At 43.2% G+C, this 17513-nt stretch overlaps 1 protein-coding gene across 1 annotated transcript in view; it reads left to right on the top strand.

Annotated features, from left to right (window-relative positions):
- Positions 1-17513, top strand: part of HECW2 (HECT, C2 and WW domain containing E3 ubiquitin protein ligase 2) — a 185091-nt gene that overhangs the window by 151994 nt on the left and 15584 nt on the right. The window contains exons 19-21 of the mRNA XM_065413387.1: positions 1912-2032; positions 4490-4603; positions 16378-16530. Coding sequence (XP_065269459.1) covers positions 1912-2032; positions 4490-4603; positions 16378-16530 — 388 coding nt within the window. The remainder of the gene's footprint in view (positions 1-1911; positions 2033-4489; positions 4604-16377; positions 16531-17513) is intronic.

Genomic DNA, 17513 nt, shown 5'->3' with positions numbered 1-17513 from the left:
AGCTACAGGAGGTTCAATTGATGTCTATGGTTTAGTTTTCCAGAGATGTTCTGCACATGTCTCCTGGAACTCCGAAGTTCTCCTGCCATATTCTCCCTCAGAGTCCAGTCTTTTGACTTTCAGGACACACACATGTTCTGCCCGGCTTCTGAGGATGGGGCATGGATTATTAGTTCTGATAGGTTGAATGGCTGAGGGAAGGACTACAAAAACACAGCTTTCTGATAAATTCTCCTTAAGGGCTTGAATTCCTCTCACATGCACTACTCCTACCACCATCCTTCTGGTGACAGGGAAACACTTGGGATTCTTTAAGGGACCCATGAATGGCATTAGTTGATGACCGATATTAGAAACAATTTCCTCTACCTCTCCCACATCTGCCCAGAGACTGAGTATACAGCTTCTTCCAGCAGTTCCGGCCCAGAGGATGAGGACGCTACCTCATCCACTCCACCCATCTAGCTGATGGCTAAGCAAGCTGCTTCCTCATCCCAGCCTACTTGTCCAGAGTCTGTGAGCACAGCCCCCTCCCATTTAGAATCTGAGCAAACTCCCTGCTCCTCCTCTTCCCCCTTTCCCTTGCTGAAAGCTAGACACATTGCCTCCACAGTAATGAAACCCCCTCTGCTGGGTTAGCCTTATACAGGGAGAGAAAAGAAAAGTGATATACTGAACTGGCTGATATTTTATTTACAAATAGCTTCAAAGCCAATTGCATGCACCATCAGATTACTCACAAATGAGTAGTTAGGAGCCTAGCCATATTCTTAGGTGTAGGAAACATCAACCTTCCAGGTATATTTTGAACAATATATATTTCAATGATCTAGACGCCAAAGAGGGAGAGGAATTATTTAAAGTTATAAGTAAGTAGGGATATGAGAATGAAATGAAAAAGGCAAAATGTAGGCTGAATCTGAGGGCACCTTCTTGCAGTGAAAACTTTTGGGCTGTGGAATAGTCTCTCGAGGGAAGTAGAGGAAGTTCATTGACTGAGATGTTTAAAACTAGACTGGACTAAACACAAGAAGGTACCACTGGCTACACAGCTCAATTGGGAGGGAGGTGGGATAAATCCCCACACACACACACACTCCCTGTCACATTAGTATCAGTGGTTTATTTACCCAATTTGCAATAACTGTGCATACAACTGTAGGTGGATGTGCAATTTTTTGGGGGGGTGGGGGGGGACATACGATATCTGCTTCTCTTTAAAGAACTGTTCCTTAAACTTATCTCAAAAAATGAATTCACCTTTTTGAGTCATGTTTGAAAGAAACTTAGTAGAGCAATTAATTTGACCCAGACATTTGAATGAAGAGAAAAGTCTTCAGTCTTTCCTCTCTCCCGATATTTTTCTCCTTTGTTGTACTTCTCTGAGTAAACTTTTCCACAGTATCCTCTCCTCAGTAAGGTGAGAAACTCCATGCATTGAAAGAAGGTGTATTACACGCATAAGACATACCAATTTAGCTCATTGGAACCTGTTTTTCTTCTTGACAGCGAAAGAGCATGCATCATTTTAGTAGTTAAACACAGGTATTCATAAAATGTACATATGCCAAACAAAAGTTGGGTCTTTTCCAGTTTCTTTGTTTGGTTTTGTGGGGGCTGGGTTTTTTTGGGGTGTGTGTGTGTGGGGGGGATGGCTGCTTTGGATGGCTTCAACATTTTAGGACTTATTCTAAAATTGTGAAGCCATTGGACAAACAAAGAGCAATCAAAACCATCTAACCCTACAGTAGGAGTGGAGACACGGCTCTCTTATCAGCTTATAAACTAGGATTTTAAAAGAAACCAACCGTGTCTATGCTTTCGGTCAGCAAAGAACCTTCTTTTCAGTCAGAGCTGGAATGTGATGCTTTGCATAGCTGCAGTTCATTTTCTGCTTGTTGTTTGCTGCAGGTACTCAGCGTGCTAATGCCAGAGCTCCAGCTCCTTATAAAAGAGATTTTGAAGCCAAACTGAGGAACTTCTACAGGAAGCTGGAGACTAAAGGATATGGACAAGGGCCAGGGAAATTAAAGTATGTAGAAGCATCTTATCAAATAGGGTTTATCTCACAGGCAGAACTTCTTTCCTTGCAGGTGTAAGAACCTCTTTCCTCTGGGAATCCCATTGGTAACATGATGGATTCTTGCACTTATTGAATTAAATGTGAAGTGTGTTATAAGGCACTCAAAGCCATCTCACTCACAACGGAGAGCACATTTGAAGCATCTCTTCCCCATGTTACCTCCTGCTGTAGTGTCTTCATATGCACATTAATGCTACTGCAGTGGCAGAAAGTCCTTTAAAGAGCAGCACTCAAAGAAACAGGGAGCAGTTGGGCCACTTTCATTACAGCAGTCACGATGGGGCAAGTTGAAATAACTCTGTTTTCTTTTGTCTTGCCCAGCCACAAAAATAAATATACTGCCATATGATTCATCTTTGTGTAGATACAGAATTTGCATAATTAATTATGATTAAATTCCAAAGAATTTGAAACTTGAGCATAGTTTTTGGTAACGTTAAGCACTCCATATGTGGGAATGCCAAAATGAAGGCTTCATGCCACCCTAACTCTGCCTCTTTGTGATTTTCATTAGTATAGAACAATTAATCACATGCTTACATACTTGTCATTGGGCAGCCCCTTCCGGGAGCAGCCTCTTGCAGCAGGCCACAGTATGACAGGGATGTCTGCCTCAGTTTCCCCTCTCAGCTGACCCAATAACTTCAGGATTTCTTGTCTCAATACTGTCCCTTCTTGGGGCTGGTTTATTACAACAATGTAAAACCAAATAATCCATAACAAAAGTTCCAGACATGGAGTCCATTTCTCACCCCAGTGCAAGCAGTTATTAAAATTCAAGACATTTCATCCCTCAATTTCCCCCATACCACACACTGGCGCCTTTGATGGTGTCAGGGCTCTCAGCTCTTTCCTGTCCTTGTACCAGGACAGCCACCCCTGCCCTTCCAACTCGAGTGCAACCCTGCTCTTCCCAGCGGGAACCCCCACTGCCTCTCTCCTGTGAACATCCTTGCCAGGGGAGCTTCTCTCACTCCCGCTGGCCCTCTCACAGCTCCACTGGGTCCAGCTCTCTAGCCCTGGGAATGTCAGTGGGTAAGCTCCTCCACAGCTCCCCTGCCTTCAGTCCTCTCCGGCCATTGGTTCTGGCTGTCCGACTGAGAGAAAGTAGGCAATTCCTGCTGCTGCTCCTGCTCCTCCTGTCTTCAACCCTCTCCAGCCCTGGCTCTCTGGCTTGGGGACACCAGCCAGCAAGCCCCTCTCAGCCTTCTCCTGGGAACCACCCTCTGCTTCCTTCTGGGACTCCTCTAGTTCCTGGGTCTCTGGTAGCTCTCATCTTCCTGTCCTGACTGAACCAGTTTACTCTAACTCACTGGGATTTCCCCTCACTGGGTCTTTCCCTAATCCTTTATAGCTCCCAGCTGCTGCCCTGCCCTCTTAATTGAGCACCTGCTTTGGCATACGTGAGATTGGACCTTCATCATGTACTGGGTCCAGCCACCGTGTGATAGAACTATTATGTTAAGAGATAATCATCACATGATACTTGCCTGATTTTACAAAAAATTCAGTGCCATGCACCAACTGTGATCCTCAAACTCCCATAAGTTAGCCAAATAAAACCTACTTTTAGTGGAAAAGATAAATTTTCTCCCAAAGAACCACTGTGGCACTAGAGCTATTTTTTAAAAAAATTCACTGCATTTAGAAAGGGCCAGGTGTATTTTTCTTTGCCACTTAACCATTTTTGCTCAAAAAAAGAACTAGATAAATTCATGGAGGATAGGTCCATCAATGGCTATTAGGCAGGATGGACAGGGATAGCGTCCCTAGCCTCTGTTTGCCAGAAGCTGGGAATGAACGACAGGGAATGGATCACTTGATGATTATCTGTTCTGTTCATTCCTTCTGAGCACCTGGCATTGGCCACTGTCGGTAGACAGGATACTGGGCTAGTTGGACCTTTGGTCTGACCCAGTATGGCCCTTCTTACAGGATATTAAACTCCAGGGCTGTCAATCCAGCCCCTTTCACCAAATTTTACCTTTTGCCTTGCACTATATTGCTTTAGTTGAAGAGCCAGATTCTCATTTACCTTAAGGCCAGTTTACACAGCCCTGGCACGGTAAACAGCCTTTAGAGTGGATTTAAATGCCCACTTCAAAACCCCTTCATGCGGCCAGAATGGTGCAAAGCAGACTTTGTGTAAATGAGAACTGGACTTGAAAAATGTAAAATACTATTTCTTTATGTGGGAGACATTGTATTGAATTCTAAAGTATATCCAAGAATCACATAGGTTAACAGATATTATCTGCTAAATCTGGATCAAATGGTTGTATAAAGAGGAGATTAAATATTGTTTGTATCCATTATCCTGCACAGTTACCATCCAGTGTAACTATGTGTTTTCATCTGCAGTTCACTTTTGTGAATTACTGTGTTTAAAATTATCTTGCTGTGCAGATTAATCATCAGGAGAGACCACTTGCTGGAAGATGCCTTCAATCAGATTATGGGTTACTCAAGAAAAGACCTGCAGAGAAATAAACTCTATGTCACGTTTGTTGGAGAAGAAGGGTGAGTAGAACAGGGAAGTGGGCATGAACACATTAATCAACTATGTTTGCAGCTGTGTTTGGCTATTTCACCATACTGCTGCGGTCTAGAATGGAAAGAGGAAGGATTGTCATCAGGAAATGCAACATACATAAGCCTAGAACCTACAGCTGTTCACACTTCACAAAACCAAATAATTCATTTTGATGCTCTTGGTCATGCATCTTGCTTTAATTTAAAAAAAAAAAAGCATTTATCTCTGTGTATATGGCATTTCTGCTGTAACCTCAGTGTGTCACTAAGGAAGCAAACAAACCCAAACCTAGTTGTCATTTTGTTTCTATTTCTTTCATCTCTACCAGTGTTTTCCTCATGCATGCTACAAGGTAGGAGGTATTTTGATTGGTGGGAGTTAAATACAGGGTGGACTAAAGGACCAGTCCTTCCAGTTGCTGTGTACCCTCAACTCCCATTGAAATCAATGGGAATTAAGAGCCCTGGACACCTTTCAGAGTGAGGTCCTTTGTCACAAATAAAACTTTCAGATGCAACTAGTCTGTTGCTATTTGTTAAATAAACAAGTGTTTCTAATATTCCACAGCCATGCAGCAAATGCTTAGCCTGCAGCTGACTGAATGCTGATGTGTTGTAGCATTTACGTGGTTTGCATTATGAGGCCAGGTTAGGAATTTGGTCAGAGCTCCTTTATCCAAATGAAACTTTGAACAATGTATTGCTTTTTCCTCCCCCCTCACTCCCATCAGTTCTTAAAGCCTTTTATAATGTATTATTTCATTAGACACAAAGAGACAAATCTTACTTCATCCTTGACCACTGCACAGGGACTCCTGGCAGTGTAATCCAACACAGTTCAACTGCGGAGGGGAATGCATATCCAGTGCCCAGCACCAAGCCCTGCACTGCAGTGGCTCCTGGCATGACAGTACTCAGAAGATTGGGGGGGGGGGTGTAGCAGCGCGACAGGAGGTAGGTTGTGGGAGAGCATATCCAGAGGATTTTCGACTTTGCGGATCCTCTGTTTATCCTTCATGTTGTGGTAGTGATGTGTAAGGAGCATAGAGAGCTGCTTCAGCCAATAAACTGAAGTAGGTTCCACAGCCACATCACCACCTGACCTCTGCCTTGCCGAGCTGTTAGGCCAGGTGCTAGCATGAGGATTTGCCCCAAAGGTCTGATTTTCAAATGGCAACACATGCAGATTAATTTGAATTTTCAGACCTGATTTGCACACACAATTATTGGAAACATGCTTGAAAATGACTAGTTGTTCATGTCTGACCTTTTATGAACATGATTAAAACTGTAATGATTGTAAACATATACTGAATTTCATTCACTTGTATTTCAGAGATTTTGCACTGTCTTTAAGGGAGCTGTTGCAAAATAGGTCTTGAACCAGTCCTTATAACTATTGGTTGTTAGTACCATGCAGTTTGGCATTACGTTTCTAGAATGCTTTTCACAGCTCTGGCGTAGTAAAAGCAGCTTGTACAAGATTAGATAAATACTCCTTTTAAAGGTTCTAAACGCTGTAGTGTGTTTAAAGTTTATCCTCAACGGCCAAGTTTTAATATGACCTAGTTAAAGTTTTCAAGTAAAATGTGGTGGTCTCACCCTAGCTGCAAGTGTGGGCTTGTTCACATACATAATATCACTGTACTGTCTGGCACCATTCAGATTGATAGGTACTCTTGATCGAAGAAAAACCCAGAACTGGAATGGCAGGATTAAGGTGTTTTGATTGAGCTTATATCAGCCTTTGTTTTTACTACTAGCAGCTTCACCCAAATTTAAAACATATGTAAAATGATTGCAAATCATACATGAGAGAGTGGGAGAAGGGGAGGGGAAGAGCTGAAAAAATACAATAAGAAAATAAAACTAAATTCAGTAGATTGTCTTCTTCCAGATCAGATCATGTCAGGTTTTTACTTTTCTAAACACAGAATGACAAGATGAAGAGTGGTCTGGATGAGGAAAGCACATTACACACACCATTCCTTTTTCCCCTGATGGCCACCTCTGTATAAGATGCCTTTCTTTGAGGAAAAGAATGAGTTATTTTATGAGTAACATCAAATCAAAATGACAATAAGTATCTTGCTAGCAAAATGACTAATCTCAGCTCTATACAATCATTTGATCCAGTTTTGAATGGTGAGAGGATGTGTGCAAACAACTCTCTCAGCATAGATGGTGCAAGGATGTGAGCCATGCAGAACTGCTCATTTAGTTAGATGTAGGAGGATGCAACTTTGGGGGAAGGGAAAGAAATAGTAGGAGAAATTTTGAAAGAGGCATGTTCTACCCCCCCACACCACACTCCTTTTTTTTATAATTTTTTTTTAATGCAGGCTAAATTATTGTTTGATAATTGGGCAGGAACTTGGTTTTATGTTTCTGTTCCTCATCCATTTGTAATGCTGTAAGTATAAGTCATAAAGAAATAGGTAATGAAATCCCCACTGAATGTATATGAGAACATTTTGATTAACTCTCGTTTGCATTAGCACTCACTCACTCACTCATGCCCGTCACCCCAATCGGGGTATGGGCCGCCAACCACAGATCTCCAGAGTCCTTTATCCTGGGCCATTTGCTCTAGCTGGTTCCAGGTATAGCCCATTTTTATGCTATCAGCCTGAAGGTCGCGTCGCCAGGTGTTTCTTGGACGGCCTCTTTTCCGCTTGCCTTGGGGGTTCCACCGCAATGCCTGTCTAGTGATGTTGGTTGGCTGCTTGCGTAGTGTGTGTCCTATCCAACCCCACCTTCCTACGCTCATAAGTGGATGTCTTCATAATCCAATCAATGACAAGGAGAAAGAAAAATGGTGACAACAAGCATCCTTGTCATGCCTCTGGTTCGCACCTGGAAGCTGTTTGTAGAGTGATCCATGGAGGGCAGCTTACAGTGTGTGCCGTCATATAAGTTCTTAATCAGGTTGACCACCTTTGCTGGGATGCCATAGTGCCGAAGGAGCTTCCAGAGAGTCTCTCGATCCACGCTATCGAATGCTTTCTCATAGTCAACAAAATTGATGTACAACGAGGAGTTCCACTCCATAGACTGCTCGACTATGATGCGGAGCGTTGCTATCTGGTCCGTGCATGATCTATTTTGCCGGAAACCTGCTTGGTCATCTCGTAGCTGTGGATCGACGGCATCCTTCATTCTCTCTAAGAGGACTCGGTTGAAGACCTTCCCTGGCACCGACAGAAGTGTGATTCCTCTGTAGTTGGCACAATTGCTGAGGTCTCCTTTCTTGGGGATTTTAATAAGATATCCCTCTTTCCAGTCCGCCGGAATCACTTCTTCTTCCCATATCTTCTCAAAGAGGGGGTACAGCATTTCCACTGAAACATCCAGATCTACTTTCAGGGCCTCTGCTGGAATATCATCAGGTCGAGCCGCCTTCCTATTCTATCATAGTGATGGCTTTTCTGATCTCATCTCTGGTTGGTCTGTCACAATTGATTGGAAGGTCTTCGTTGGCTGGGTCAATGTCTGGTGGATTGAATGGTGCTGTTCTATTCAGGAGTTCCTCAAAGTGCTCCGCCCATCTATTCATCTGTTGTTCTATTTCTGTTATAGATTTTCCCTGCTTGTCTTTGACGGGACGCTCTGGCTTGCTGAACTTTCCAGACAGTCGCTTGGTGATGTCATACAGCTGTTTCATATTACCATTGTATGCTGCCTGCTCCGCTTCTGCTGCCAGTCCATCCACATAATCTCTCTTATCCTTCCTAATATTCCTCTTCACTACTCTATGGGCTTCAGCATACTCTTTTTGCGCTTTAGCCTTTGCTGCTCTAGTCCTGCTGTTATTAACTACTGCCTTCTTCTTCTTTCTATCGTCTATCTTAGTCAAGGTCTCTGCTGTGATCCACTCTTTCTGCTGGTATTTCTTAATTCCAAGCACTTCCTGACATACTGACCTAAGTGTCTCTCTCACTTTCTGCCATCTGTTGGATACACTGTCTTCCTCTTCCTCAGACCGATCCTGTAGTACTGAAAACTTATTCTTCAGCGTCAGTCCAAAATCTTCCTTGATCTTATGATCCTTCAAAAGACTGATGTTGTACTTCGCTCTTCTATCTAACGCGTCTATCCAGTTCTTCTTCAGCTTCAATCTGGCCACCACTAAGTGATGGTCGGACGCTACGTCTGCTCCTCTTCTAACTCTAACGTCCTGCAAAGATCTTCTGAACTTCTTGCTAATACAGACATGATCGATCTGGTTTTCTATCGTGCCTGCTGGCAATACCCAGGTACTCTTGTGGATCCGCTTGTGAGGAAAGATGCTACCTCCTATGACCAGGTTGTTAAGTGCACACAGATCCACAAATCTCTCTCCATTCTCACTCATCTCTCCCAGAGCTTGGGTCCCCATGACTTGTTCATATCCTATGTTGTCAGGTCCAATTTTGGCATTAAAATCTCCCTTAAGGATGGTAATGTCTTTGTCTGGGAGAATCTCTAATATTTTCTGAAGTCTGTTGTAAAAATAGTCTTTGTCCCCCTCTTCACTGTCATTGGTTGGAGCATAGCACTGTACAACATTCATCTTAATCCTCTTCATTTTAGTTCTGAAGGATGCTGTGATGATCCTGGAACCATGTGCCTCCCAACCAATCAGTGCTCTCTGTGCCTGCTTGGACAACAGAAGCCTACTCCCTGTGTGTGGGGTGCGTCGCTCTCTTCATGTCCGGAATACAGCAACAGCTCTCCTGTCAACAGTCGTCTCCGTCCAGCTTGCGTCCATCTTGCCTCGCTAATGCCTAGTAGGGTCAGGTTGTTGCTCCTCATCTCTGCTGCGACCTGCGACGTCTTTCTTGACTCATACATGGTCCTCACGTTCCATGTACCGATGGTAATCCTCCTGGTTGCAAGAAGGGTAATCGGCTTAGTGGCTTCCTCACGACTTTCACCACCCAGCGTCATGTGTCTTCGAGTTGAAGACCCTTCTTTTTCCAGGCTAAAAGTCTCTGTTATCTCTATTGTTGGCGTTTCTGTAGCAAGTTGATTTTTTAATGGTTGCTTGCTGGGTGGAGTTGCTAGCCCCACGCCCAACCCTCCTCCTTTATCCTGACTTGGGACAGGCAGATGGCCCCAAAGGACCACTCTGGTGGAGTTGCATTAGCACATGGGGTAATTTAAACCCCACTGTTGCCATTCAGACAATTTTATCATGAGTCTCACAATATTTTGTGTTTTTTCTTATAAAGCCCCAGTTCCTGGAATCATGAGATAATATGAGAATCTCCATTTTACTGTTTTTAAAAAAAAAAAGTAAGTTTTAGTCCTCATGGTTTCAGAAAAGAATCAAAATCTCAAAGCAAATAAAATGAACCCCAAATGTATTCATTTTTCTACATTTCATGATTTTTCCAGCCAAACAGTTGGCTTTTGGGGCCAGATACTTTTTTTTTTTTTTTTTTAAATATTTGGCATCGGTAAAAAGGAATAGTTTTAGGGCCTGGATTTGCTGTGAATAGCAAAATCAACAGTATCGTCAGTCTACCTTAGATGTCTTTAAATATGACTGATTATTACTCTGTCATTTTTATTTAATGGTTGATTATATGTGTGTGAAAGCCCATGTTTTGGGCCTTCTCAGATGACAAAAGAATTAATGTACTGATGTTTTTGATGCCTTGAATCCTGTAGTGATATCCTCACACCTTGCTCCAGCCCCTGTAAGTCAGGTAAAATGGCTGGAGTGGTATAAGCGAGCCATAAAAGTCCCAGTGGCAGCGGGGGGTGGATTCCCTTGGTGCAGGCACTGTGGAGGCTGACTCCCAAGATCCTCTTGCAAGTCCTGGTGCAGGGGGTGTGCCTGAGCCAGGCCGCAGCATAAATCACTGTGAAGGCTCTGGGAAGCACTATGGTCCATAGATTGGCCCAGGGAGGCTGCCGTAATTCAGAAGGGCCCTCTGGACTGTCTAAATTAGTCTCTCGACAGCCCAGGACTAGGAGGGTGCACAGATGGCTTAAAGTTAACTTAACATTCCCAGCTCCTGTTAGAAGCACAGCTCAGAATCTCACCCATGATGTAAGTCCAAAGAACTGTTTAGTCTAAAGAGATCATATAAAGTAAAATAATTTGTCATGTTTTCTTACTCCATGCTGTTCTTTGCATTTATACTGTGAATGCTTATTTACCACTGATGAAGGTGACTTTGAAAAATAACAAGCATCTAACTGTATCCAAAGGTCCTGCTGCTACAGTCTGTTCTGCATGTCAAACAGCTGCCTTGCATGAGAGGGTAGTTTAAAATGCCTAACACTCCTCCCCAAGAGAATTGAAACATGCTGCCAACCACAGTACTTCTGCATTTGAATACCCAAATGCCTCCGGTTGCAGCTGTTGTGTGGCTGAGTGCCTATTGTATGGAGTTTTTTCATTCTTGTGCCAAGTCTTTAGTTGTGGGACAAACCTGACGGACAGAACAGGAATGTAATGAATGATCCATCTGATGTGAGTCACATTAACTTTATGTATGAAAGCAGCTGGATGGAATAGCTGGAATTAGATAAAACACAAAAGTTATATTTTTATCCTGGGATTTCATGGCTATATGGCTGCCATGAGATTATCTCAGAAGTTTAGAGGCCCAACTCCTATAGCTGACCATATTCTTGATCGGGTATTTGGGCTGGGATTAGAGATCGAGCAATTGGAAATTTGCCCATCACATGGAACTATCCTTTCCTTCTGCAATTTGAGGGTGGACACACCTCTCCCATCCAGGTGAGAGACCAGCTTTGATACTCCACTCTAAGATGTTAATCGAACCTAAATGCTTCCAAATGACCGAGGGAGAATATTTTTCCTTCAGAAAGAGCATTCATAGCTTCATCCGCAACTTGACAGTGATCCCTAGACCTTTTCTTCCCAACTTCATCCCCACAGGTCACACGCTGGGCTTATAGATGGCAGGCAACAACTGAAGTTGTAAAGATGACTGGCAGAGTGCTAATGGCAGAAGTCTTTTACTGAAGATTTGTGCAATAGATTTTTTGCATTCTTGTGACATGGATGTGTAGGAGGCAAAGGAGAGTCTCTGCCACCATAGCATCGGCATCATCTTGATTAGTGGTTTTTTTGTGGGTGCTGAACAACGCAGATAGTCTGAGCTGTCGTTGCTCACTAACTGTATTGTGTTCCTCCCATTGTGAGGAAAAATTACATTACTTGATGGACAAAATTGCCCAGGTTCATACTGAACCGGTGGCATCTGTGAGGCTGGGGTTGTACGTTGACGGGGGCTAAGGCTTCTGTGCTTGGGTTTCAGGCAGTGTCACTCACTAAGGTAATGGAGGGAACTTTATGCTACAAATATCCTGGGACCCACACAGCTACAATAACACCGCAAACAACTCTTAGTGTTGTCCTTCTTGTTTGGTGAAGGCCAGTGGGGAAGAGCTGGGCCAATTGCTGGTGGAGATTGAGAGTTTCAATTAGGGAGGGTGGGTTGCTTGCCTACCTTAAGAAAGCATTTGTACATCCATTGCTCTAGAAACCATCATTGCTAACTATTGTTCTTTATCTCATCTTCTATTTCTGGGTAAGATTACTGAAAAGGCTATGGCAAGAAAACTCTCATGGTATCTAGATCCCTCAGATTTCCTTGACAATCTGGTTGCAGGCTTGGGCATGGCATGGAGACTGCTTTGATGGATGAAATCTCCTAGTGATGGATTGGGTGCCCAGGTTTATATTAGGTCTGTCAGCTGTCTTTGGTAACTCTTGGTGGTAAAGTAGTGTAGACATTCATGGAACCCTAGCAGAAACACTAAGGAATAGCTGTCCATGACTTTCTGTCAAATCCCAGAGTGTTGTTTTGCACCATTAGTGCATGAGAGGGAGCTCTCCTGTGGAATACTAAAGGGGTCTATCTGGCCACACCTCTTATTTAATGAGTATCTGAGGCTATTGGGAGGGTTAGTTTGAAAAATAAAAGACGTTGGTTACATTGTCTTCAGCATGCTCGTGACACCCAGCTCTGTATCTTTGTAGGTATTTACATGGCCCTCAACATCATAGTATCTTTGGTGAAGTAAAACTTTGAAGAATTTATCTTCATAAACCCTTCTGTGAGGTGAAAAGTATTCATGTCCATATTTTACAAATGGAGAACCAGGGCTAAATGTCTTGCCCACATCACATAGGAAATCTATGTCACAGCCAGGAACTGAACCTCGATCACCTACGTGTCAGTACAAGGACATCTTTTTTTCCTCAGCTGAAGCAAATGGGTGTTTTGCCCTTTGTCTGGTGGAGATTGGGGCATGGATAAGAGCTACTTGACTGAGGCTCGATGCAGAAAATACTGAGAGGATATTAATAGGTGGGAGAAAGCAAACCTGATATGGTGGAGGATGTGAAACTGATGTTTAACCACCAGGTATCAGCCAGCAGTTAAGGTGGTTGTGACCTTTTCTTTCTTACATGGACCTCTCAATATCACCATCTTTGCCTTTGTCATCTTGAGTTTAGACTACTGCAGTGCACTGTGCACCCTGCAAAGTGGGGTCACACCTTAAATCCATTCCGAAACCGAGCCGGCGCAGAACATGGGAGCCTGCTCATTAAGCAGGGTTTTGCACTGTGAACATATTGTACTAGTGCTCAGGGATGTGGACAAATTGTAGAGAGTTCAGCGGAGGGCAACAAAAATGATCAGGTGGCAGGGGCACATGACTTACGAGGAGAGGCTGAGGGAACTGGAACTGGGCTTGTTTAGTCTGCAGAAGAGAAGAGTGAGGGGGGATTTGATAGCAGCCTTCAACTAGCTGAAAGGGGGTTCCAAAGAGGAGGGAGCTCAGCTGTTCTCGGTGGGGGCAGATGACAGAACAAGAAGCAATTGTCTCAAGTTGCAGTGGAGGTCTATGTTGGATATTAGGAAACACTATTTCACTAGGAGGGTGGTGAAACAGTAGAATAGATTACCTAGGGAGGTGGTGGAATCTCCATTCTTAGAGGTTTTTAAGGCCGGGCTTGACAAAGCCCTGTCTGGGATGATTTAGTTGGTGTTGGTCCTGCTTTGAGCAGGGGGGTTGGACTAGATGGCCTCCTGAGGTCTCTTCCAACCATAATCTTCTATGATTTGCCTGAGTTGCTCTTTGGTTTTCCAGGTGAGATAGTAAGATGTTAATTTTGACATACAAGTCCCTGAATGGCCAGTCTAGAGAACTGCCCGTTTCAGAGACTTTTTCTCTCCTTTTGCCATACATTTACAGTGAGCAGTGACACTCCTTCAGTTTGAATGAAAAGGAGCTGCTGGCAGGGCATTCTCAGGGACCTCTCATCTTTGGAATCCAGGCCGCACCTTGGTCTAAAATATAACAAATTGTTTGAGCTTCTGAGCACATTAAAAACTGATCTGTTTGCTCAGGCTTTTGCACAAGGGAATAGAATGGCCAGCATTTTTGGAAAAGGGTGGAATGTTATATATTTTAATATAAACTTTTTAAATTAAACTAGCATCCCCATATTTTTTGTATGTGGCTGAGCAGAATTATTCTGCTAAATGTTAATTTGTTATTGTATATTTGAAAAAGGACATAGATGCCCAAAGGCAAGGATATGTACATTTTTATATTTTAGATATTAAATCAAAATAAGAGGAAAAAACCCCACACACATACGGTGCAAAGCACGTCTCATTCTATAGATTAGATGATGTATATTCTATACATTAGATGTATATTAACTGTGCATTGGATAATTATCATAAGACGTACAGGTTATCCTTTCAAGTTTAGTCTCTTGCCTTTCTATGTGTACATTATCCTGGCACTAAGACTAAAGAAGGTCAGTGTCTGAAATCCTTAGGCTATAGAGGTGCTTTATTCGTCTCCTTTAGGGCTATAATAATGTCTCTTCCCAGTGGGAAACTCCCCAGTTTTCCATTCTGCACTGCTACAGAGGTATTGGTCTTAGGGCTTGTCTACACTTACATTTTATAGCGCTCTAACTTATTGGCTCAGGGGGTGTGAAAAATCACCCCCATGAGCGCAGCAAGTCTGAGCACTTTAAAGCGCTAGTGTAGACAGTCTCCCAGCTCTGGGAGCCAATCCCCTCGTAGAAGTGGATTACCAGGAGCGCTGGGAAAGCTCTCTTCCAGTGCTCACGCGCGACCACACTCGCACTTCAAAGCACTGCTGCGGGAGCATTCCCGCAGCAGCGCTTTGAAGTTTCCAGTGTAGACATACCCTTACACTTGATTCACTTCAATTGTGACCCTGGGAGGAGTGGCAAGACAGTAATTTGTCTCAATACTATTTCAGCAATGAGGCTGTCTGTCTTCCCAATTTGAGTGCAATTACATGTCACCTGGAGAATGCATTTCCTTCAGGTTCTACTAATTCAAGATTATAGTTTCTAATAAATAAAGAATCTAAATAACTCCCAGGTTTTTTAATTAAAAAAAAAAAACTACTTTGATAGGGTGAAGGTCCTGAAAGGAGAGAGAGAGAGAGACTCCAAGAAAGATGAAGCATTAAAGTAATTTGAGATTTTCTTTCTAAAGGAAAATATAACTCTTTGAATTGCTATATTGCTTCCCATCTGCAAGGATATAATATGATTGTTTTTTCCATTTCTGTCCTTGATTTGTCAGATGCATATATGTGTAGGGGTGATGGCTCTTTTGTTGTGTGCTGTATCTAGGAAGGGATTTCTGCTTTCCCTTTAGCTTCTCCAGAATGACTTGATTTGATACCATTGATCAAGTTATTCTCAAGAGACCAATATAGACTAAGCAAGGGTCTTCCGTGAAGGCTGTGTGTCACTTAGGCCCCAATCCTGCAAGCTACTCCACCTCAGTTAGGCTGCATGCGGGCATAGGAGTCCACCCACATGATCGAGGATTTAAACACCACAGTGATAAGCCACCTATACAGTGGTTAAAAGAACGTAGATTTATAGAGAATAAGTCTGTAGCGAAGCAAGACTCACTGGCGCGGCGCCTCCTGCTGGTTATCCTGGGAATTAGCTCTTGTCCAGCCCCCGTGTCCCTCCCAGACCCCAGTGCCCCTTTTCCTCTGGGTTCTGCCCCCAGCAGTAACCCACATTCTGGGTCTCCCCTCCCAGGGGAACCCCCAACCCTCTATCCCCACCTTGCCTCAGTGGCTACTGCTAATCATCATCTAGCCCTGCTCACTGGGGCAGACTGCAGTCTGTAAAAGGCCACTCATCATTGGCAAGGGGGGTCGGACCAGCTGTCTCTGCCTAACCCCAGGCTGCAGCCTCTGCAACCCCAGTACCTGTTTTGGTCTTTTAGCAAGGCCTGCAGCCTGGGGATTTACCAGGCTGGAGCTCCCCAGCTCTCCTTGCCTTTCCCCAGCCCTGCTCCATTCCCTGTACCCTGAGCTCCCAAGCAGCCAGGTCCTTTTCTCTCCAGAGCAAGAGAGAGACTGACTCATTTTCTGGCTCACAGCCCTTTTATAGGGCCAGCTGTGGCCTGATTGGGGCATGGCCCCAGCTGTGGCTGCTTCCCCAATCAGCCTACCCTTTTTTTCAGAAGGGGCAACTGCCCTGCTACAAAGTCCATCAATGGCTATTAGCCAAGATAGTCAGGGATACAACTCCATGCTCTGAGCCTCTGTTCTGTTAATTCCCTCTGAAGTATTTGGCATTTGCCACTGTCAGAAGACAGGATAGTGAGCTAGATGACTTGACCCAATATGACCATTCTTATGTTCTTATGACAAGCCTTGTTGTATCAAATAAACCTTCTGTAATAAATTAACTTGATTTTTTTTTAAAGGTTGGATTATAGTGGACCTTCAAGAGAGTTTTTTTTCCTGGTGTCCAGAGAGCTCTTCAATCCATATTATGGTTTATTTGAATATTCAGCCAATGATACCTACACAGTACAAATAAGTCCCATGTCTGCTTTTGTAGACAATCACCATGAGTGGTAAGAATTAATTTCTAATCTTATTTTTTCTATTGTTTCCACTTGTGGAGAACCAGCTCATATTTGTTCAAATGCAGAGTTTTCAATCTTTTTAACCAGCAGTAAAATAATTGCATTTCTTTAGACTTTCCTTTCCCCCCCCCCCCCCCCTTGTTGGTTGTAACAGATATTCTTGTTTCTCACAAAGTCAGCAAAGATGAGATTTGGAACATATGTATTGTGGTTTTGGCTCACTACATGAAACTCCACACTTTGTACAAGAGCAAACATTTGCTTCACCAAAGCACTGTCAGTCTTTTGTGCATGAAAAGCAGATTATATTAAACATTGGCTTGTAGTCAACTCAGTGTACGAGAGATTTCAATCAGCTTTTATTGCATGTTGTTTGTTTGGGATTTCTCAATGAATATAGATTGTTCCCAGTAAGGCAGTCCACATCTGGTGGAGGAAAATCTATTGAGATAGCTCTTCTTGTTTTTTGCTATTTAATCAAGGTCCATATACCTGATAGTAGCCTTTAAAATCTGTGAAAAGGATGTACTATGAGGAATCTGAAAAACAACAGAGGAAAAAACCTGAAATGATGTTCAATATATATATCTATAAAATGTATCTTTTTTATATATACACGTAATCTCAATTTCATGATTAAGGGCCAAATTCTAAGATGGTATAAATCAGTGCGTCTCCAACGAAATCAGTGGAGCCATGCCATTTACACTAGCTGAGAATCTGGGTTTAAATTACAGTAATGGGGTGACAGCTGCAAGTCTGTGTAGGACAGAAGCAAATTAGGGTCTCAAATGATGGAGAATCATTGCAATGAAGTATAGTTGAGAGTTACGCCATTTGCTGGCTGCCCTGCACATCAGCTGAAGCAATGCACCTGTTGGACTCTGATAAAAGATTGGATACAGAAGTTCAGCAACAACAAACTGTATATGCTGCATCTGAAAAAGCATGACAGTCTGGCAGAACAAGCT

This window comes from Emys orbicularis, chromosome 11, assembly GCF_028017835.1.
Source record: "Emys orbicularis isolate rEmyOrb1 chromosome 11, rEmyOrb1.hap1, whole genome shotgun sequence".
Classification (NCBI taxonomy): Eukaryota; Metazoa; Chordata; order Testudines; family Emydidae; genus Emys; species Emys orbicularis.
This window is presented reverse-complemented; position numbering and strand designations above follow the sequence as displayed.